This window comes from Lissotriton helveticus, chromosome 4_1 (genome assembly GCF_964261635.1).
Source record: "Lissotriton helveticus chromosome 4_1, aLisHel1.1, whole genome shotgun sequence".
NCBI classification, from domain to species: domain Eukaryota; kingdom Metazoa; phylum Chordata; class Amphibia; order Caudata; family Salamandridae; genus Lissotriton; species Lissotriton helveticus.
In genome coordinates this window covers 791,334,808-791,359,775 of record NC_136063.1, presented here as the reverse complement: position 1 = coordinate 791,359,775, position 24,968 = coordinate 791,334,808, and the positions used below count along the sequence as shown (strand labels likewise).

The 24,968-nt window shown below is 40.1% G+C and overlaps 1 protein-coding gene across 4 annotated transcripts in view; it reads left to right on the top strand.

Annotated features, from left to right (window-relative positions):
* The window catches only part of GATA6 (GATA binding protein 6), a 59,101-nt gene that overhangs the window by 26,878 nt on the left and 7,255 nt on the right, over nt 1-24,968 (top strand). For all 4 annotated transcript variants that reach the window (XM_078687427.1, XM_078687429.1, XM_078687428.1 and 1 more), the window contains exons 4-6: nt 5,147-5,272; nt 8,107-8,194; nt 8,288-8,391. In XM_078687427.1, the coding sequence (XP_078543553.1) occupies nt 5,147-5,272; nt 8,107-8,194; nt 8,288-8,391 (318 nt within the window). The remainder of the gene's footprint in view (nt 1-5,146; nt 5,273-8,106; nt 8,195-8,287; nt 8,392-24,968) is intronic.

Genomic DNA, 24,968 nt, shown 5'->3' with positions numbered 1-24,968 from the left:
TGTGTATTTCTGCTCACCAGTACTTATTGTTTAATAACCATGAGAATCCAGCCCTTGTAATATAAAAAAAACGCAATTATGTTTTTTAACCAGCAGCCTACACATAAAGTAAAAATGAAATCCAAAGATCGCGTGTACTTGGCTGCCAAGTGAAAGCTGAGCACTTCCCAGAGCAGCATTGCAAACCCCATTCTGGAAAAAAAAGCATTCTTTTAAAGCAGTAATTAAAATAAAATAAACAGCAATTACTTCACTATAAACCAGCACCAAATAAGGGATTTATGAATTTTCTTTCGCGACAGCTCCAGGCTACCTTATAGTATTCTAAATCCACAAAAAGCTTTTTATTATTATTTTTTTTTTAATGTTCATGCCAAACAGCAACATGTAATATTTAAAAACAATATTACAAATATTGCATATTATGGTCCAATATTGCCAAACAGAGATTCAGGTAACATTTCATAACACCCAGATTTCAGCCCCAATGTTTAATATTATATCTCTAAACTGGCTAGGTTGCATCATAAAGTCCTCTCTAAAACCCCTAAATGGACGTTTACTGTTTCATAAAAACACACACTAGAGCGGAAGCTCAGACCCCCAGCTAAATATGATAATGCTCTGTACAGTATAGTGTTAAGCGTGGAAAAAGACATTTATATTTGTATTACATCCCTTATAAGCCCCTAACACATCCACCTGATCGATCATTGTAACGACTTAGCAACAAAAAAAGGAAATTGAATGTGGGCTAGAACCTTGCCTGGAGCTTTAACTGAAGAAAGCATTTTGTCCTTTTGAAGTTAAATGAAAAATTGCACTGAGCTCATGCTTCAAAAATAACATGTTTTAATCTAGTTCCCAAAAATGGCTAATCTAATTTAGAGTGCAAAAAAAACAATTCACATTTGCCTCTAATTTCCTTTCAAATTTGGTGAGTCTTTAGCCAGTTGCGAAGACAAGGGCTAACAATGGTCCCAAGTCCCAACAAACAAAAGTACATCATTTGGACACCATAAAGGCATGTGGAATAAGGCATAAGATCTTATATATACTACGGTTTTTTCAAAATAATGGATTGCCACATAATCCATCGTCTGGTGACTAGGCTAGTTAGCAGATTATACAAATAAATATATAGGTCAAACAAATGCAAAGTTACTAAAAACACAGAAACATGCTTTGTGGCGCAGTGGAAACCCTTTCTCAAAAATGGACTGATAACCATTTCAGCAGCCCAATGCTGTATTTGAGTTTTCAAGCAGAGGTGAAACATTTACTAAAATAGTGTTAACTTGGGTGAACTAAAAAGAATGGAGTAATGTAATACTTTCACAAAATGTGCCACATTAGGCTGATGAATTTGGCTTATTTGGGCTGCATAGTATAGTCATCTCTGCAACATAAGAGACGTTGACATTGACGTGCACCCATAGGCCTCCACTTCCAGCATGGCTCAGCCTATTGCTCAACATCAGATTTACAGCGCGCGCCGCGCGCCGCGGCCCTGATGAATGGAACAGAGATCACTTGTTGCTGCCCGGGCTTTTATAACCCGCTCACCTTCCTCTCGTTTGTTTATGAGGCTTGGCTCCCCTCGTGATCTGTGGCTCGCACACTCATAAAGCTCTTTGTTACATGACAGTTCCTGATAGGACCCTGCCTGTATCTTGGCTCCAAACTCCACGGGGAGAGCATCATAAACGGCTCGTTTATGACACGAACCTTTGCTGCCGCACGTTGGAGTTCACGGCGGCGGCGGCTCGGGGTCAGCTTGCGAGAGGGCGCAGCGCGTGACGTCATCGCCATTGTGCGCGCGGGGCGGGGGGAGCGTTGACGTCCCAGGTCCGTTGCGTGGGATTGATCCGCGCAGGCGACTTATTCGAACCGTGCAGTATTGTGCCTTTTCCTTGTAAGCCACGAGTCAGTGCGGAAAACAAGCGCCCCTCCAAGTGAGTGAGTTCCAACTGATGAACGCGTTTAACGCTTTCACGTTCGAGAGAATGGTCAGATTACAAATACAATTTACAAAACCCCATCCTTCGGTCTTTGCGCCATCTAGCGGCTGGGGTTGGAAAGTGCAAGTTCTCTAGTGAGCTCAGCATTTACGCATTGACAGTGCACCTGGTAGATGGACGAGATTTTTTTCATTGAGTGCCTCGTAATTATTGTGTTGAGTTGGCTTTCTATTGCTTGGGTTGAGCCTGAAGCTAGTGAAGGTAACGAGTAGAGTTTTAAGGAGTTCTGGGACATCCCAATTTGACACACTTTTGGGCCCCCGTGTTTGGAATAAATTTGAATTTTATTACCCAATTTGTGGTAATGGAATATTACACAAAACTCATACAAGCATTAATGCATAAATTAAACCTTCAGAAATGGGAGGACATAAACAGTTAAAATATGCCTTGCCGGAAAAAAACTCAAAATGGCAGTGGAGAGAGGGAGAGGTTATGGTTGAGGTAAATACTTAGACATAGGTGCGATAGAGGGAGCAGGGGCCCATCTTCCCAGGGAACTCCTACAAAGGTGGGGGCCCATGGCAATTTTTAACTTTGCGCATGCCTTTGCACGTGCCTGGGTGACATCGTTTTCCACTAGATCATGTGCCAGGTTTCTCTTGTAGGAGTCAACATTCTCCAAAACTGGATTAAGTGCATCCTCCACGGAACAAACCTAGCAGACGCCGAAATGCTAATATGAGCTCTGGCAGTTAACTTTGTATATTTTTATTGCAATTAGCACATTAAGACACAAATTCCTCTTAATGACCCACCTAACACTTTGAATAGTAAATATTACAATACTGGCTACTGGTATCACCTTTATTTAGAAATGTGTATGTGGCTCAGACAAGTGTATCATATATTCATAGGGTTTTCCTCAGATCTCTTCAAGTAAATAAAAGATATTCTGTAAGAATATTTACATTTTGATGTACTATACAATTTGTGGTGTAAACCCCAGACCTCTAAGTCAGTCTGTCAGGCAGCGAACCCCATGTGTGCCTGCTCTTTATGAAGTGAAGCAAAGTTCAATGTAAACCTGGTAAGACAGTGCATTCATTTAAGCATTTGTTGCCGGGAGCTGTAACCTACATATCAAAGGTTCAACTTCCAGTAGGGCCAGCTCTGCCTTTTATCTGTCCGAGGGCAATAAATTGAGTTGGGTAATACTGAAGCCAGTTATTTACAGCTCCATGAAACAAAAAAAGCTATGGCAGTAAATAAACAAGTGATTTCTTACTTTTATGAAAACAAGCTAGATTGCAATCACAGAGGGTGGATGTAAAAGGGCTTTGAACCCCCCCTCCCCCATTTATAGTGTGTAATACTGGGTACAAATCAACTGGACAACACCCAGCAGCATTCTCTTAAGAATAGGTTTGAGGTGCATTTGGTTCCTAGAATGACTTGTCATCGTTGCCACGTAAATGCCTTCTGACTGGCATTCGTTCAGACATGCTGACACAAGCACTAAATTATTATAGCTTGCTATGATTAATGGGTGCGCAGGTCAACACATTCTGGCGCCTACTCACGGAATAGGGTTACTATTGTTCACTTGAAGATCTTATCTAGCTTTTGATTCATCAGAGGGTTTCATGCTGGGCATACACCTTTCTGGTTCACTAAAATTGCCATATAGTGGTACTATGAAACGATTTCAAAATATATAATTATAAATCTTTCTTCTTCAGAACAATAGAAAGGCTCTAGCAGGTAATTCACCACTTTAATTTTGTACTGAAGTGCTGCAGTTAAAATCTCTACCCACTATTACATCACCCCCAGATGGTGTAAACATTGTACAGTCCCAGTACTTAATTTGTGTTGGTTATTGCATGTGGGATGCACTGGAACTCATTTTTGGAACTGGGACTTATTTTTCATCACTGGACTTTAATCCTGAAAGTGAAAGCTAGGAAAAGAATGACAAAGTGAGTAAATAGGAATATAAATAACTTACTAGAGTGATATAAAATGACAGGAAGAAGAGGGTGGCATCGGAAAGAGGCTTGAGGTGGTATTCGCCAATCCTGGCATTCAGCTGAAAAGGTGACTGGACCCTAATAGAAACTCTGGGTCCCTGCATTTATCTTTATATATATATATATATATATATATATATATATATATATAAAATCAGCACTGACAATGATTTGACATGCCACATAATGACCAATGTTCAGAAATGATTATCCCCTAACACCAAAAAGTATGTTAAATGTCAGCACTAACTTTGAACACTCACTTACTTAAGATTGAATCAGCTAGCAGTAAGAAATCTTACAAGGGTCAGATTTAACCACAACTAGTTTTTTTTGTTCTTTTGCAGCCTCAGTGAAAATGTATGACTAATCAGCATTGTTTTCTGAGTTTTTCACTTATGCATAACAATCATAACGTTTGCTATGATTTGTTTTGCACATATCATTGTTGAACACAAACAAATGACCTGTGGCAGATATAATTTACAGAACACAGTATTCATATATTCTGTAATGCCATTGTCCATAGGAAAGGTCAGTAAAACATAAATCCAGTGGTGTCTTAACGCATGAGCATGCTGGGCAGTTGCCCGCGGGCCCCACGATTATAGGGGCCCATGCAGACCAGCATTTGACCCTAATTTTCCGTTACATTTCGTACTTCTGTTAGTGGTTGTGTAGGCAGGGCCCAGTGCACTGCTTTGCCCTGGGGCCTATAATGCTGTTAAGACAGCCCTGCATAAACTTGTAGAGAACAGTTCTGCATGCCTTTTCTTCCATAGCATTTCAGACTAAATGTGTAAGTAGAATTGAAATCTCTGCATCTGCAAAATTCACTTTATTACCTCCTCACCGCCCTAACTAAGGCAAAGGGTATAAGAAAGTCTTTCTGAACTCCCATTTTCTAATTTTTTGCACCAGAAGATGAAAACATTGGTATTGTTTCAGTGATCTCTGATTCAACCATCTGAAAGCGACAATGGTTTTGGAGTAGCCACTGGGTGGGAACGATTTTCCTTTGCGCAAGCACTCGATTTATTTATTTTGTTATCAGATTTATTATCTTCCACATGCAACAGTAAACTGTAAGGGGATTAGTAATCCATTTCATCAAAATACATGCACTAAAGTCTTTCTTTCCTTTCCTTGCAGCCTTCCTCGAGGCGAATCGGTTTGTTATGCTCGAATTGTCACACATCAACGACTACCCTATGGCGTCGGAATGCGGAGGGAGAGCCTGTCTGCAACGCCTGTGGACTCTATATGAAGCTACATGGGGTATGAGGAATACTTCAACTAACTCCTTTGGCATTAATAAAAAGAGCACAACAAAAAAAATTAACGGGGGCATAAATTGTAAACATTTTAGATGATCATTCTATACGGAAAACCTTAGAAGAATATCTAAACTGGCTGACAGAGGCCTTAGTGTTAGCTCAAGACTGAAGCCAAAAGGTGAGATCTAGTAAGAGCACATTTCAGAAAACTTTTATACACATCTAAGTTCAATTTCGGAGTCCCACAAGTATTTACAGCCTAAAAGGACTGAACCTTACTCAGAATCTGTATCTGTTGAGGTAAAGTTACAGTTGGGAATTTAGGTGTCCCCAGGGGGGGATGTAGAGTTAGCCCCGTCAAGTTAGAAAACACTTGCAAAGTCAAGTAATAACTTTCTGGTCATTTGCACACAGTACAAAATGTTTTTACACCCTATTTACCCATGTAAACCTAATTCCGAAAATGTAGGAATAGGTATGTAATTTGAGTTCAAGGGTACCATAGCATGGCCATTTTATACAGGGGCACAAAGTGATAGACTTCTCCAGGAAAATGCGTTTTCTTGATGAAGAAAAAAGCCTGTAAACAATCCGCAAGAAAGTGGAGCAGCCAAAGTGGCCGTGGAAATGTATGGTATTTCCAAAAAAGCCATGTCTGCTCTTCAGAAGTTTGAAACCTATTTTAATCTTTCTAGGGTTAGCTTTGAATGATAAACTTCTGTTATCTGCACCAAGATACTCCACAGGGTAAACAAACGCTTTCCAAATACACACTTACATTACACAGAAATTAGGTAGGTTGAGAATTGTTGAAGAGGGAGAGCGGGAGGTAGAAGGAGACCCAGTTAATTCATGTGTCAGGAAGGTACCCAGAGAGACCCTTGGCTCTGTTTTTAGTGGTGGAGTTGGTCCACAGGATACAGTACCCCTGCACACAATTACAATTACCAATACATGATACACGCTGAGCCACAGATTCACTCTCCCGATGCCCCCACTCAATGCTCTCTCTATACTAAAACACTGGTATAAACCTTCCACACACCCAAGGTGCACCTGAACACCTCTGTAGGGGGATCAATGGTCGTCTTATATTATTTGTCTAACTGATTGTATATTGATATGTTTTATATATGTTATTATTATCCTATTATGTTTGTGACTACTACGTTGCCCCAATTACCTCTGCTCATTCTACTGCCCCTACCCTGTCTTTGTGAAGCGCTCTGATATCTGTAAGGATCTTGTTCGCGCTATATAAAACTTTGAATAAATAAATAAATAAAATTAATGTGCTTTCTGTTATCTGCCAAAGTGGAGTTTGATTGGTGAGAACATACTACCAGATAGCCAGCTTTGGGTAAATCAGACCAGAGTTCTGTCCCCGTTGTACGGCACTCCGTCACACACTGCATGGCATAGAACACGGGTAACCCTTTTTGAGATAAAAAGCGAGATAAAATGCTCATCTGGACACCTCTCGGTATGAAGAGTGTGAGGGACCCGGACAATGTGCAAAGTCTGAACCGACTGCAGTCTGCCCTGTGTCCTTGAGCTTTGCTGATGAATGTCATTGTGACCGCATCATTCTCGGAAGCCGCTTGTTTCCCAATAAGCCTAACTACAGATATCGTTGCAACAGCCTTTCCAGCAAGTTTTTTTCTAGGATTGTGGAATGTAGGCGCCAAGTCTGGTGACTATTTAAAAACTTTATTATATAAAACACTTACACTGATAGGATTATTCAGCAATACGCACTGAATTTCTCTTTCAGTGCCTTGCATACGTAATGCATTTTACAGATTAATGCTAACAAATAAAACATCAGTATTACCTGCTGAGAAATAAACGTGAGCGCGGATATTTCTCAGGAGGATAGCGGTTAAAAAAAATAAACGGATTCATGATAGTTCTTATTAGACTATCTTGGTCAAAAGATAAACCTAACAATAATAATTCCCACTAGGCTACATTGGTCAAACTCAGAACTAAAAAGAGACTTTGAAGGAATAAGAAATCCTTCTGCCAGGCATTCTCATTCCAAAATGTAACACCTTTATTACATGGTATTTCGCATTTCGTGTGCTTTCATCTGAATCAGACATGGCTTGTTTAGTTTTGTTACGGCACATTGTGACTAGCCGTGTGTACAGATGGCTAACAATAATATAAAAATATCCATCTTCAGCCTGGGGCTCCGGAAAGCAATAGTTTGCCTCAGTAGATGGTTGTTTTAGTGGTTGTTGGGGAAGTCCCTACAAAGAACTAACATTTGCCAAACCACTAGGCAAGAAAGTGACTCAAAAGGAAAACACTGATTTTAGAATGAATTGTTTCGTTACGTTTTTACAATAAGCAGCATTGATACATGCACACTTCTAAGTTAATTTTGTGTACCAAATAACTAGTGCTGATGTTGAATAGGCAGAACTTCCATAAATTGTGTACTTGCTTCCACATTTTCCTAGCTAGTACGTTTACCTTTCTTCTAGGCCTCACAAAATATAGTTATGGTGACAAACAGTTCTGTATGTATGTGTTTTTGGCACTGTACAAGGTAGGGAGAGGGACGCAATAAGGGTGAGCAGAGATTCTCTACACTGGGCGGTTAAGTGTGGAAGGGAGAAGAAACTTGTTTGCATCTGCACTGGACAGATGTACAGATCCCAGCGATTTTTTCGCCTGCTAGTCGGTTGCCTCTCATCATAATTAATGCCGAATTAACTGACATTGTCTGTTTGATGGCACCCTTTTCAAAGCACTAAAAAAGCTTTGCTGAACATGACGTTCTTTTAATATAGTTTTTTAATACATTTGTCGTCGTTTGATGTGCAGGTGCCCAGGCCGCTCGCTATGAAAAAAGAAGGTATACAAACGAGAAAGCGGAAACCGAAGAACCTCAATAAATCGAAGGGCTCATCGGGTAAGTGTCATCTCAGCGACAGGCGCGCGCAGGGGACGGCTTTTGAAAATGCCACAGATCCATGTTTGAAACCTGTCTCCACTGGTCTTACAGGCAGCAACAGTTCCGTCCCCATGACTCCAACTTCCACGTCGTCCACGAACTCCGATGACTGTGGCAAGAACACGTCGCCGACCACGCAAAGTGCTGCTTCAGGGGTAGGTGTTAAACAAAGTGAAATCTCTGGACGGATCTCGAGACAGCGCGTTATCGCCGCCACAATCTTATCTGCTCAGATTTTATCTAAACAAACGTTTCCGTTTAGTGATCTGATAGTAAGTTCTCGGAGGAAGTGACACGTGAAAGCAAACAGTGTCGCACTTACGTAAGAGCTGCGGCGCACATCTCAAGAAAGGCCCTTACTTGAAAGGCAAGAAGTGTTACTGTCTCGTAATGTGCGCTATCACAGTGTCACAGTGCTTCCTGTAAATGCTTCCTTCATTCACTCTGCAGTTCCACGTGTTTTAATGTTTAGTGTAAACGGGTTTGCTGCTCCCTGACCTCTTTAATATTGTAAAATTGCACCCCAAGTCATGACATTATATTTATATATGTATGTATATGTATATATATATATATATATATATATATATATAGATAGATAGATAGATAGATAGATAGATAGATAGATAGAGATTTTTTTCCTTCAACTTGCAACTTTCAGGACGGGCAGCCTGTCAGGGCGAGGTTCGTCTGCGAACGTCAGTCGCTCCATATTTCAAACGGAACACGCACTCCACTCTCCAGGAGTACGAATACAAGCCCACCAGTCAATTATTTGTGACAATAATTTAATGTCGACAGTCAATACAACATGACGTATTGACTCTCATTAGTCTTAATGATATGCAAAAAAAACGTGGTCAAGCATTCGTTCTTTTAAATTCAAATCCATCGACATTGAAGAAGGACCCATTGTGGTTTAATGCAATGAATAGTAAACACGTTCTTCCAATAGGAATGGGTCACAGATGGCTGTTCAAAGATAAAACTGAACCATGGAAGACAGTGAACACTTAAAAGATTTTCTTTGATATTCTTAATAATCAGTTAAAGTCCGATGTTTTTGCATCTCTATATTCCTTCTCTGAATGTAGTTTCCACATGGGTACAGGTTTAAAGGACCACATTGTCCATAATGCTTCACTGCGATACATTCAAAAGTCTGTGTCCTTCAATGCAATGTAATTGGTACTAATTTGACTTTTATGATACCATAGTATATAAGTTTAACACTCAAAAACGTTTAGAAAACACTCACAGTCACTGGATGATGTCATCAGTGATGTCATTCGAGATGTCACCAGTGATGTCATTATCTTGTCATGAGTTATGTAATATATGAGGTCATAAGCAGTGCATTGCAGGGGTGTAAGGTATAGTTAGCTCAGGTAACTATAACTGGTGAATTTCATCGGCTTTGTATGAGTGAAATCTCAGTCCTGTTACCTTTGCTTTTTTCAGTGAAAAAAACAAATATATATATATATATTGCCCAAACATTGAGCAAGCCAAATTCATTCTTTTTTCGTAGTGTTCACATGTTAAGAAATTGATGGAAAAACATTCTGCACTGCTAATGTTTTTTATTGGATGGGTAACAAAATATTGTAAAATGAATTTGCCCTATGGTTTTTTAAAATCTTTCTCCTAGGCTAGGTTGTCTTTGTTAAATCTCTAGCATACAAAAAAAATATTTCCATTAGCAAAGATTTAGCATTCTGTTCACTCTGTTTTTGTTTTAGCTCAAAAATCTCTGTAATATGGACTGGAGTAAAATATGTTTGCTACACCAGTAGCAAAATGCAGCAAATTGATTTGCCCTGCTTTTGTTATTGCTCAATTTACAGTATTTTGTGTGTATGGCAGACATACTGTAGTGCTTGAAGCAGAATTTAATCACAGTCGCTGTTTGCTGCAGTGCAAGCAATAACCGCCCGCTGTTCATGAAACCCTCACTAGATTCAAACATGTTTATTAACAAGTTTGCTGGACTTGTGGTGGTCTTATGCATGCATATATGGCTTGTGGAAAAGACATGAATGAAATCAGTGCGGACTGTGCTTATACTGTGTTGGGTTTGCAATGCACAAGTCATAGTATATACATTTTGAAGACATGGGAGTGCGTCATTTGGTGAACAGAGATGTGCTGCTACAACCATACTGATCTTACCCTGAATTTGCATTTATATTTATTTGCGCAAGTCAGTAAAATATGCTTGAAATATATGTTGTATGTATTAGTGGAGTGAGTTAAAGCATCAGTTGTTCATAATTTAAGTCAGTATACTCAGTGATGCCAAATATGGTGTTTGCCCTGAATGAGCCATTCCCTGTCATATCATAAAGACTAAGGGTCTGATTACGAGAATGGCGGCCTTGAAGCAGGCTGCCACGTAATCAGACAGCCCTTCACATTCTGATTGGAATACAGGCCTGGTGGTCCTGCAACGGCTGGCCCACGGTGGTGCCTTTCAAAGGCTCGTATGTGTGCCTTAGAAAGGCAGTGTTGTGGGACCACCACAGCACATTCCAGCATGGCAGGGATGGTGAAGTCCATGCTGTGCAGGCACAGGGGGTGCATACAGACAGGGGGGCACACCATGTGCCCCTGTGCTTGCATCCCCTGTCCCAGAGGCAAAAGGGGGCCCTGTAGGGTCCCCTTAGTTTCCTCACCGCCACACTTTTCATGGTGGACTCATTGCCTTGAAAAACTGAAGCAGTGAGGAAACTCGTGATATGCTTGGCAGGTCTCATGCTGCTGCAAGACCACCAGAGTTCGTGGATCCCTGGCGGTAGCAGTGGTCCTATGGCAGACCAACTGCCAAACTCGTTATACAGCGGGTGATTACCCCCTTGGTAAAGACTGTGAGTGCAGCATCTAGTGTGTGCCCATTGCATGTGTGCAGCTGCGTCAGTTGTGCTTTGTGTGACAACCTCTATCCTGTTATGTGTTGCATTACCTGTGTGGGCAACTTGAGACTAAAATTTTTCTGCTGCACGTTCAAGTTGATTTCACCACTGGAATTTCTCTAGCTCAGGTGTGTCTAATGCTGGCTTAGATCAGACCCATCTTGACCTATGATAAACATCTCTGTTCTAGCTGATGTGTAATAAAGTCCTGCCTAACACATTGCATCGCGGGGCTCGCTGTTCCAACCCTTTTTTGTGTGTATTTTATTGCTGCTTGTCATTAAACCTGTGGAGAAGAGAACAGTTTTATTATGGGTTTTACTGTGTCTTGTTTGACATCAAGTGTTGTTTTTCCTTCTTGCTCAGTAAACTGTTCTGCGTATTGTGATACATCATGTATTGGCGTCCGGTGCAGTTAGGAGTGGTGTGGCGGGGTGGGTAGGGTAAGTGAAAGACGAAGGGACAAAATTAAATAAAAGATTAATTAAAACCACTTACCTTTCGCTCACCTCATCGCCTGTATTCTATAATAACTGCATTATTACATTTGAAAAGGCTCCATAACTTTGGGGCATAGGTGGACATTGACACTATTTAAGACATTCCTTTTTGAAAGGCTGATTAGTATCTCTATTATTATTATTATTATTACTGTGTGTCATGTCAAAATACATGACAGCTAGATTTTAAATTGATTCTGCAATTTTGTTGCATTTTCTTACCAAACATGATGTTGTATTTTCCGTATTTGTTGACCCAAGCTATTATCTCTAATTCGAAAGAAGATAAAAGGCCCGTTTTAAATCTTAAGGGAAGTGTGAAAGAGTATGAAAGAGCAAGGAACAGGAAATATATAGCACTACACTGGAAAAAATGTCACTGAATGGATTCATGTTTCTGTAACACCAGCGAGGCTTTGTCTCAAGGGATGTCATATTTGTTAGCTATGCCAAACAATGAGCAACAGATCGTTTCCTGTTTCACCGAGTGACAGAGGCTTGCTTTGCTACTATTGTTTAAGTTATCCAGGTGATTTGTTAACCATAGGCACGTTATTCTGTCTCTGGTCATTAGAATTGCTACTCCCCTCCCCCTTATTTACTTGCCTTATATTGCTGATTACACTGTACCCAACGGATTTTTTTTTTTACCGGAAATTGGCTTATATGTTTATGTCTCCTCTTGTACCTCCGTTGAGTAATAACAAAATATTTTCCATCACATGAATGTATATCAAGTATCACAGAGCCTTATGCTCCGCTCCATTTAGGGGTCATGTTTAGGCTGCATCATGCAGTTAGAGATGTCAGAAGTCAAGTGCCCAATCTAAATTTCACACTTAAATTCTTTTGGGTCAAACGATTGGGAAAAACCCAGTATTTTTTTCTGTGTTTAACTAAGTTTGCATAGTTTTCATCAAAACATTAGTTCCCGACTCTTCCATTTATTCTTCTTCATACATTTTGCAGTTCATGTATCAATCTCTTCCCTTCCATACCCAATAGCAATAACAATAATATAAAGCCGTTGGCCCCATATTGGGCAATTGGGGCTAACAGTCAATGTCATCATGAGTCATGTTGACTCAGCCTGTGATCAACTCCCAAAGTAAAATTTTGTTGCAAAAAATTCTGGAGCCACCTACCAGCTGGCAGAATAACTCAAGAATTGCCTCAAGCTTACTACTATTGTTACAAGTAATTGCATAATTTCTTATTTTCCATCTTCGAGGCTTTGTCCATTGAATTTTTGAATGATACAAATTGTATGCAAACAAGTTAGGCTTAGATATATTGATGTGAACAAACCAGGTCAGTGACAGAGCACAACAAATATTAATGGCTAGCTTCAGAGGAGGGCAATATGAAATCAAATTTTGGCTTGTCCATATTGTGTCCCAGTCCAGCATTGGCTTTAGCTTTATCTTGTGTTCTATCTAATAGCAGCCCCCTCTAGCCAACGGGGTTAGTCTTTGTTCTTGGGGTTAATAGAATTGATAACCAGAGGATGGTAGTTTGTGTAGACTCAAAGGTCTGCACAATATGGAGCAGGAAGAGCTTGTGAAGGTCTGACACCTAAGGTAGCTTCTGCAGATGCACATTTCCTTTTTAGTATATCAAAGTTATAGATATCTTTTGCCAAGAAAACTTGCTGAAAGGACATTATTTACTTGGTTAGTTTGATAAATCCAAACTGAAAGTCGAGCGCTTATATTTAAGCATGGTTAGTTTCCAAGGGCATGTTTGTTTTTCTCATATAAAGCGCTCATAGGGAGGCCTCCGATATGTTTCTAGTGTTGCTTAGAGGCACAACCTGTCATATCCAATTCAGGGGAAGACCGTGCTGGTGAACCTTCAGTGTCCGATGGCCTACAATTTCCTAATGCCTATGAAATCCTCACAGAGCACAGACTAATTGTGAGGCACCCTGTTTACATATTTCCATTGAATGTGCATCACTAATGAACGCTCTAGTATGTTGTTTGTTTGCTAAATTAGCACAGTTAATTAAAACCATTGCAATAAAATGTGATCTTAGTACTGTTACCACAGCAAACCATCAAATTTCAATTAATACACATGTTACTGACGTAATCATATGACAGGCTTCAAAAACCAAGGATAACATGATTTGGTGCGGAGACACTAGGGCAAGGTGCAAAAATAGTCTGTGATACATTTTTGGGGAGGGGAAGGTGGTAGGACGTGGGCAGGAGAGGGGGAAAGCAGATTGTCTCTAGTATGTTTTTATTAGTGCTTGAAAGGGTGAGTGATGTATGTTCAAGTCGTATTTATTACACCCAAATACAATAGAACTTTTCTGTAAACAATGGGGTATTTCACCAAGTTTTAATGCTAGGTAGCTATGTCTTAACTCTCTCTAAGATGTGAATTGTTTTATTATATTATCCAGTCGTGGATAGCAAAGCAAGTTACTGTGAGAAATTGGATCGTATTCGAGGCATAGGTGTGACTTACACACGAGACATGCTTACTCACAGAAAAAAAGTTTTGTGATCTACAAAGCTTTTTTCTTTGAATAAGCACATTACTCCTGGAAAGATAGGAGTAATTTACACTTGAACCTCGAAAAAGGCACACCTGCTCACAGAAAATACCCTGTTTGTATATCAGGCCTTCATAGGCAGGTGTAATTCAAAACTAAGACGAGAAAGAAACAACATATTCACAGAAAAAAATGTAGTCACTCAAGCCCAATGTGTCTGTGGTTGCCTGATTGAAAGAGTGAGTCCCTGCCCCCACCTCCAGAACTGCAGTACAGAGACTATAGGCCTTATTACGACTTTGGCAGTTCTACAGTGGACGGTGCAAAGCCGCGGTGCTGCTGCCCACCAGATTAGGACTTTCATCCTGGTCTGGCAGGTGGTCGTGTGGCGGTCTGACAGTGATGGTCTGTTGGGCTCAAAGAATAGGCTACCATGCAAGCAGCAGCCCTTAGAGTGACAACTGCACCTTCCTGCATGGCGTGGCATACATGCCACACCGTGCAGGAACTGGGGGTGCAAATCCAGGGCTCACCTCTATTAAAATGACTGTGGAGAGGCAACTTGAAATATGCTCGGTGGTGCCACTGTGCCACTGTGGCACCACCAGCATATTTCAGCCTCTAACCGATGAATGACCATTGCATGATCCTGGATCCCTGGCGGTCGCAGCGGTCCTGTGGTGGTCCAACCCCCCCAGGCGAAATTCTACAGGCAGGCTCACAGTGTGGTATTGGTCAGACTGCCTCCACCTCCAATCTCATAATAAGGGCCTCAGGGTGTTCTGTTGCTGACCAGCCTTTAAAAGTGGCCTGGGAAATCTCTGTGGGTGGAAACTGTTGCAACGTCCGCCTTTTTCCTTCTGCAGATACATTCTTTTAATACAACTTTATTAAATGAGCGACCGCCTGTTCCAAAAGCCGCCCATGGTGATTTGTCTTTTGTAATGCACCAGCTTGTGCTACTCCTTGACTGCAACAGGCTTCTTTGAAGCAATCCTGAATTGATATCCTGCAGAACTGTGGCTCTTCAGAAAGAGTATAGAGATTAATATTACAAGTCAGGGTACATCAAGTGAATGTCCCAGGTATGTCCGTCTTGACCCCACCCAACTCGGGCATTTATTTCCTTATTACGACTTTGGCTGTCCTCCAGCAATTGGTGCAACACGCTGTCTGCTGTAGGACTGCCAAAGGTGTGGTGGTGCTGCCAACCAGATTAGCACTTTAATCCTGGTCTGACGGTCGGTGGTACAGTGGTCTGACAGTGGCGTTCTGTTAGGCTCACAGAAGAGCCTAACATGCAGACCGCTGCTCTCAAAGCGCTGGCTGAACCCACACTGTGCCGGAACGGAGGGTGCAAATCTAGGGGGGCACTACATGGTCCTATGGACCACAGAACTCGTATTAAGGCCCCAAGCCAAAGCTTGGTTCTGGGGTAAGACCTATCTATCTTCAATAATCGATCAAGCATTATCGGAATAAAATCGTACACGTGCACTGGCCAGTGGCTCATAGTAAGGAAAACAATTACTCATTTAGAACAGACTTGTTCAAAATATATTATAATTTTGAGGAGCGGGTCATTTTAGCTATCCACGGTACCACCTAATAACACATGGGTTTTCTGTTCCTCCCATACTGGGACATCCAATGCATATTCTGCAGGAAACATTAGATGTGCAAATGGCTGCGAGCTAGTGACTCATACCAGGTGTGTTCATTAGCATAGATTATCAGATCACTTGTGAAGGCTCCTTCCAGAGTTTGTTGATGTTGCCTATTTGGAAGGCACGAGTACCTCTCCAGTTCCATTGGCTGACCGTAAATGTATTGATGCTTTTATAAACGACTTATTAACTATAGCACACAGGGACCTGATTTTGATGTGTTGACTAAATAGTAGGGAACATCTTGTTTTTGCTTAGATTAAGAATGGCTAATCTTCCAAAAACTCTGGCAATAACAAGAAAGTTGAACTTATTTATACTAACAGCAATCAAAAACGTATTTCCTCTTGGTTTTGTGTACTTATTTTAGCAGAGAATGACAGTTATTAACTGTAGAGTCTGGCAGAACCCACCTGCCAAAAAGAGATCCATTCTTTAGGAACCTATTCGCCAATTTGCAGTATGCTTGTGCTCCGTTGGTAGGCGGGTACTTAACAGTGGCAAGAAAGATGGATACATTCACACCCACTCCGTATTCTCCGTGGCAGGCCTGGAAATGCACACTACTTACCACTGCGGCCTGACATATCGGACTGCCAGGCTGCAGTATTATACATGGTGTAGTCTAGGCCACACCTTTTTAATGTTGGTCTGCACACTACGGCAACAACTTGAGCCACCTATCATGGGGTGAGGGTGCTCAGTCGGCTGTGTGCCATTCTTTTTCAAGCCACCTTCCGAGCTGGTGTGGAGGTAAACTTCATACAGGTCGGTTATAAAGCTACATGGGCAGGTGGGATACCGGTTTGTTTTGCTAAGATTAGGCACTCTTTGTCCTGGTAACTGGTCGAACCATGAGAGTTTCTTAGTAAGACCCACATACTGCTGAAAAACAGGATTTTACACACAGGAAAGTAATATGTGCAGAAATGTATTTAAACAAAAAATCTATCAGAAAATTGGACAAAAAAATAGGAAATATTTGTTTTTAAATTGGCAAGAATTATGCATCATATAGGTGCTGTTGAGTTGCTGTTGTACATTTATCTGTGTGTATTCCTACCTTTTGTGTACCCTGATTGGGTAAAGACGTTGATAGAATATTTGTTCTACAGCAAAAAATACAGGAAATGTATATTTAGAAAACTTCAAACACACCAGAATCATCAAACAAACGACAATCTGTGCATCTATGGAAAATTCTCTTTCTCCTTTTCATCCTAATGTTCTTTTTGCTAAGTTCTGCTTCCTGCCTCGCCCAGCTGGTTTTCCCATTATTCTTTCATCCTATTTTCACTCACCCAGCGCTTCCTGGAAGACACACATTTTATAATGAACACAATCAAAACAACTAGACATGAAGTCCTTCTTCGGTGAAATCTTTTTTTTTATTTTGTAACATTTTTCAAGGTATTTGATATTGGCAGGACCTTCAGTAATCCAAAGATTATGTTTGCCACCCTTTAACCTGTTGAAATTCTAGTTTTTCTCTTAACATGTAGATATCTACAGAACTGCTACTGAAAGAAAATCCTTTGAATTCCACTTGTAATGTACTGTAACGTAAAGTGGGTTTGTAGAGTGCTATTTGTCACCCGTGAAGGTATCCAGGTGCTGAGTAGTCGAGTTTCGGTGTGTGGTGATGTTAGGCCGGAATACAGGTAGTCTCGATGGCACTGCAAGCAGGATAATTGAATACCCAGGTCTTCAGCTTCTTGTGGAATTCAAGAAGTGTGGCAGAAGCCCTGATGTGTTGGGGGAGGTCATTCCAGTATTTGCGTGCGGCTGATGCTGAGTGGAGTTGTTTGGTAGGTTGGTGGGAGGGAAGCCGGTGATAGAGGTATGGAACCTGTGTTGTGTAGTGACATGAATGCGTGTGTGAGAAATTTGAACTGGCAGCACTTCTGGATGGGGTGCCGGTGGAGCTCTCTGAGGAGTGATGTGGATTCAGAGTGGGAGGCTAAGGATGAGTCTGGCGGTGGTGTTTTGAATGGTTTGAAGTCTATGAAGAGGTTGGGTTGGGTTTTGTAACTTGTTAGTGCTGACTAGTGCTGCCCATTGCTTTCAGGTTATTTTTGTATTTAGCTTGTAAAATGCCATTTATGGTTCTGGTGGACAGTAATAGTCCAATGACTAAAAACCCATGCGACTAAACCCCACGAAGGTAAAATCACACAATTTAAAAAATATCCAAAATCCCACTACAGTGCCTGCTACCAGTGACGGGACGGGAATGGCTAAATTGTCTGAGAGTATGTCTTCTTTGAGATAAAATATTTCCATATTTCCAAAGAAATAAAGTCCCTTAATGATTGATTGAAAACGGACATCCCATCAGTAACCAGGAAAGTACTTTGAGTATTCAGCCTTTGCTAGGAAAAGTGGGTGCTCCACAGTTTAAACGAGGGACTTGTTAAACACATCTCATTGTACAACAAAAAAATTCTCCTTTGTTATTATCAAAAGAAAAGATGTTCTTACCAACGGAGTGATACTAGAGCTGCACCCTTAAGGCTTTCCCCAAATGTACTCCTGAATATCAAGAACACCGTGGCACAATAATATTGTGGACAAAATATCAAGGGACACAATATCTACAGGTAAGTGCACTCAGGGAAATATAGATTTGATATTCTTTTCTCTACATATTTTCAAGGTACGTAAATGTGGAGTTAGTATAGAAAATCTTGCCATACTTACCTTTCGATATTGTGTCCCTCGATATTTTTTGTCCCCGATATTAGTGTCCCAGATATCCTGGACTCAATATTCAGTGGCCACACCACTGTTCTCAGCTCTCAGCGATCACACGAGTGACAAGGGAAATTGCAAATTGCAAATGTGGTGCACACCATATAAAGGACTAGAATCTGTCTGTAAGCAACTTTGGGACTAAGGATTTTGGTCATCCCTCTCTTGTAAGGTTACCTCATCCTACCCCTCAAAGTGAAAGCTGTCAAATTGAAGAAATAGAGGACACTTCATGGTGGATCAGGCGGGTTTCTCACTTTCCCATGGATAGTCAGAACATTCTTAGACTTTGCAGAAAGATACACCTGCCTGGTATGCTGTTTGGGATTCTACACTCCAAATATCCAATCACCGACCTGCTTGCCCCTCAACAGTGTGTCTTGGGATAATGGTCACTTTGAATGTGTCATCAATATGAAAATATATGTGAGGTGTATGAAAAATACAGGGGACTTCTCTTCCTGCTAGCACTGTGGACATGGAAGGCGATAGGATGAGGGTGGGTATGAGGAAACACCAGTGAAGATTAATCAGCAGATTCTGTTGCCACGCCACACTAACTTGCATTGTCCAGGATTTTATGTTAGGACTGTCACAGATTTATCAGGTGGGCATGTCAAAGATGAAGGCGCTCCCAATAACTCACACAGTCCAGCACACACAAGTGCGGGAAGAGGGCTATTTCATGTGAAGACAGCTCCTTGGAAAAGGCTACTTTTCAGTCAGAGGCTCCTTCCAAGAAAAACACGGTATATCTCTCTCTCCCGTTGCTGAGGGGTCAGACTAAAATTTTCATGCCATCAAATTACCCTTTTCCTTAAAATACAATGGTTGAACACTGACACAACATCGAAATCATAAATATCATGATACCAAAATATTGATCACAAAAATATTGTTTATCTATACATATAAAGATAAGTACAACAATGTCGAAAGAAAAATATAGTTTTACATTAATATCGAAACATACACGCAAAAATATAGTTTTTTACTATATATGTAGTTTAAATAAGTTAAACTTAAATATTTTAATATATACCATTACTATAATGTAATTTAAATATGTTTAAATAATGTGTAAATATATATATATATATATAAATATTTACTAAGTTAAACAAACACACACATATATCAAAATGTATTATGTATATATGTACATATATAATGTAAAACTATTTAAAATAATATTAATTTTAACTTATTTTATAATTATTTTTAAAATTTGCCAATAAATATGTAATATATATATATATATATATATATATATACATTTACCTACACATAAACAATACAAAAGTACAACAAATAAACTACAAACAAATTAAAATATTTCCTTTTTAATTATACATAAAAAGTAGACAATATTTGACAATATATTTTACAAAAATATCTGAAAAATTACATACATTTATGTATATAAAAATATCAATTTATATACACAAACACATCATAATATATATTTAAGCAATAGTAATAAAAAATGAAACTTTATAAATAATAAATATAGTATTCCCTCTCCAATTTATACAGAAGTAGAGCAAGCGTTTAACTCAGGAAGGGTTACATTTACCATTCGCACTTCAGTGGGTGAAACAGTAGGGACAGCGTTGGACTCAGGAGGGGTACAATTTACTATTCCCACTTCAGTGAGTGCAACATTAGGGAGAGCGTTGGACTCAGAAGGGGTATAATTTACTATTTCCACTCCAGCCTGTAAAACAGTAGGGAAAGCATTGAACTCAGGAGAGGAAAAATTAACTTTTCCCACTCCAGTCTTTGCAATAGTAGGTAAAACGTTTGACACAGGAAGGGTAACATTTACTATTCCTACTCCAGTCTGTGCAACAGTAGGGAAAGCGTCAAACTCAAGAGGGGTAAAATTCACTATTCCCATTCCTGTCTCTTCAACAGTATAGATAGCATTGGACTCAGCAGGGGTAAAATTCACTATTCCCGCTCCAGTCAGTGCTACAGTAGAGAGAGAGTGAGTAGTTCACTTCAATCAAATAGCATATTTTAACAACTCTATTAAATAACAAAAAATATAGATATGTAAACTGTAAAATTATCTACATTTTAACAAAAAGTAAACAAATTACTAAATTATTACATTTTTAAATAATTAGAATCACTTATAACAAATAATATTGATTTCATTAAAATACCACACTATATTCTCACAATCTCAACATCCAACAATTAGAATTTAATTGAAATGACTAAGCATAACACAATTAATATATTGCAAAACAATTTATACAATTGTTAAAACATGAAAAAATAATGTTATGTTTATTACTTAAACGACTTCCCACCCTATACCTCTACAAACTAAACAACACACACCTAAAACATAACTTAAAATATGATACATTCCCAATTAACATACTTATTAATTAAATAATTAGCAACAAATTCATTATGAGTTATCAAAAAATATTTCTTAATTAGATTCCCACCCTGTACCTCTAAAAACCCAACAACCCACACCTAAAATACATCTTAAAAATTATAATAATTACGCACTTTACATAATTAGTTATCAATGAAACAATAATAATTAACTAATAACTAATTCAGCATTTCAATCAACTTCCCACCATTTACACCTACAGACATAACCTGTGCCTGAAATGCAACTTAATTACACAATTTACTTAATGAATTAGCAGTTAAATAATTATTATAAATGTTTTTGTTTTTTTTTGCAGCGTTTTATATAGCGCGAACTAGACCCGAACCGAATCAGGTATCAGAGCGCTTTACATATTTTCCAGTTACGTTATGAGGACACACTTTCATTTTTTTTTGGGGCACGGGGATTTGCCCAGAATCACAGGAGGTTTTGGCGTCGTTACCGAGACTCGAACCCAGATCCCCAGGTCCGAGGTCGAGCGCCCTAGCCGTGAGGCCAACTCCTCTCCCCATTAACATCAATTACAAACATATTAATTAGGATTAAGTTACTTCCCACCCTGTACCCCTATAAACCCCGTTAGCAGCACCTAAACCATAACTAACAAACACATTAATTACACAATTAATTTTTAATTAAATCATTAATGTATTTTAAAAATGATTTATTAATTAATTGGAATTGATATAATTCCCACCCTGTTTCCTACAAATTTCACAACCTGCACCTTAAACATAACTTGAAAAATATATTAATTACACAAATTACATAATTAATTATCAATTAATTAATAAATAACAATGTATTATTAACTCCTTATAATTATTTTATAAGGAATTCATAATAGATTATTATTTATTAATTAATTGATAATTAATTATGTAATTTGTGTAATTAATATATTTTTCAAGTTATGTTTAAGGTGCGGGTTGTGAAATTTGTAGGAAACAGGGTGGGAATTTTACTTCCCACTATGTACTCCTATAAATCCCACAACCCGCAACAATACATACAAATAATGAGAAAACCATATTATTAACAACAACATTTTTGTAGAAGATCTTAACATAGATATTTTTAACAATGATATTAACAACATAGATATTTTTTGTGCACAATATTAATAACAGATATATTTGACATCTATATTACTTCCCCTAGAACATCAATATTCTTGACAATGATATTCCTGCATCACGGTATTCGTGGATCACAATATAAAAAATGCAATATTTCTGAATCTCAATATTTTTTTACTTAGTATGTTGTCTGAATACTGCTATGGTATTATTATGTGGTTTTCTGGGGAATATATTTCCACGCCTAACTCTGTGTGAATCATTCTTAGTACTAGTATATCTTATGCATGTTCCTCAGAGACTATGAGGCACTAGCAGTGGTTGGGAGTAGTAACAGCTGCATGGTGTAATCACGGTCTGTATGTTTTCCAACCACTGAAAACATTCCATGCTTGTACTTGGTGATGGTAAAATGCATTAATGTGCTCAATAAGTCATAGGAGATATAGCTCAGAAACGTGAGACTGACGGAAAGCATAGTTGTGGTATCAACGTCGTCAGAATAGTTCAATCATAAAATAAGGGAGTTGCCCTATTTTGAAAGGTTTTTTTCATGGACTTAAACCGAGTGACTGTGAATAAAAAGGTAGAAATGAAACTTGTAAAGAGTGATACATTTCTTAGAAGTGGTTTCAATCTAATTGCTTCCCTGCCTTATCCTCTCAGGTAGTGCTTAGCAAATACAGCACTTCGGTAAACTGTGGTCATACCAAATAATTTATGTTGGACTCTGTTCTGCACACTCATCCCTGGTTCCAATATTTCCCACACTATCATTGTTAAGCTCTGTGCAGAGCATGACATCACTCACCTATGCATGGCACACTCCATCACTGGGCCCACTCTAGTCTGCACCATTGGTTCTTGACTTAGCCGGATTCTGTACTGTGCACTCGATGTCTGGGCTCCACGCCAACTTGCACTACAAGAATGCATAATGAACATTATATCACTGGGTCCGTATAAGGTCCCACACTCTCTATAATAGACTTTCTTCAGCACTCTTCATCAGCCAGCAGACACACAGTGCCCCACTCGGTCACTGCAGGAGTCTATACAGGATCCTCCACCATGGACCCCATTCTATCTCTCTGTTAAACTGGGAAACCCCTTGTAGCACATGACAATATCTAGCCTCCAGATTTGATACTGCAACTGGACACTCTGTGTCAAACACCAGCTCAGGCCACCATACTGTCCTTCACAAATTACTGCAGTGTGGTTTACAACTAAGGGATTATTGGCTCCACACAATACTCTTTCACCACCGCGGTCTATTTGGCATACACTCCCTAATGACTTCTCTTTCTCAAACAAGAAAAGATTTGGAGTAAGCACACATCAATTATCGATCTCATTTTAGTTTATTATGTCACAAAATGTCCATAATAGTCAATGGATATAGCAGGTCCAGAGTTTTCTTTATGGTTGAAAAACTTGTTCTTTATTGATAAAAATGTTCAGTTGTTAAAATCCAGTAATCATACAATTCATTTAGCCAACAGTTAGTACTTGACTTTTCTCGAAACACTTTATTCATGCCCCACACTGTCCTTTAATGTCACTTTTAGACTTCATGTGACTCTGTGCAACAATAATTCAATGGCCCTCACACAGTGCCAGAAAACCAGGGCTAAACTCTATGTGGCACTCTCTGTCATCCACACTTATTGCAGAGCACTGTAGAATCACAGTTTCTTTCAGTGTCATTGTTGAAGTATGTGACATGCTTCATCACTGGCCCCACACTTTTTCACACTATCACTGTTGGTTGTGTGTGGTGCATGGCATCCCTGACCCCATACTGCACCACTGTATCAGCACTAGAGGTTTTGCAGCGTGAATCTTTCTGGATTCACTATGCTGTGTATTATTCCGCGGTCTTGTGGTTGGGTCCGGATTCGTAGTCTTTTCTTTCTTTTTTTTTTTCGTAGCCCAGGTGGGCGTCGACGTCCCCAGGTGGGCGTCGACGTCCCCAGGTGGGCGTCGACGTCCCACCTTTTGGTGTATTTCCGGTGACGTCGGCACGCTTCCTGCGGAAGCTCCCACTCTTGGGCGCCATCTTCAGATTCTTTTTCCGCGGTTGTGTCTGGATCGTTCCCGAAAGGGCTCCAGACATATTTGGAGAAAGAAGAAGAAAAATACGCACTCTTTGCAAGAAAAGAGATTGAGAAGACTACAGGAGACTACATCATCAAAGAGGACGACGAAGGAGAAGAAGAACTTCAAGAACTTCGACGTCCATCGGAGAATGCAAACTCAGGGGGCCCCCTGAACGCATGAGATGGACAACACTCCTTTCAAATTCTGCCGTAACTGCCACCACAAGTACGCGCAGAAGGACCAGCAACTGGTCTGCAACCTTTGCCTACTGGTCGACCACGAGAGCGAGGACTGCAACGCCTGCTCCGCCTTCACGCCGAAGACTCTTCGAGTGAGAGAGAGACAGAGGATAGCCAATGCCAGCATGTAGGGCAAGGGACAGCCACCGTCCCTTCGAGACCTGAGGCTATCATCAGACGAGGAGGACAACGCCGCCGCCGAACACGACGGCTACACGGTCGTAGAGACCGATATTACGAAGACTCCAAAGAAGGTAGGAGACTCTACGGCCCATAAGGCACAGAGAGACCCCGAGTCTCGAAAAATTGAGGACAAAACCTCAAAAGCGCCGGCGCCGAAAACTTCGGCGTCCGCAGCTACACCAAGGCACAGCGGATCCTCGGAGAAGGACTCCCAGGCGCCGAGAGCTGGAGAACAGCAGAAGACGTCGAAAATCGCCCCCGAAAAGGAGCGTTCGACGCCGAGGGAAAAAGACCCGGAGAGCACTTCGGCGCCAACGAAGGCCCCAAGAGCCAGCTCGGCACCAAAACCTTCGACGCCGAAAGTCGGCTT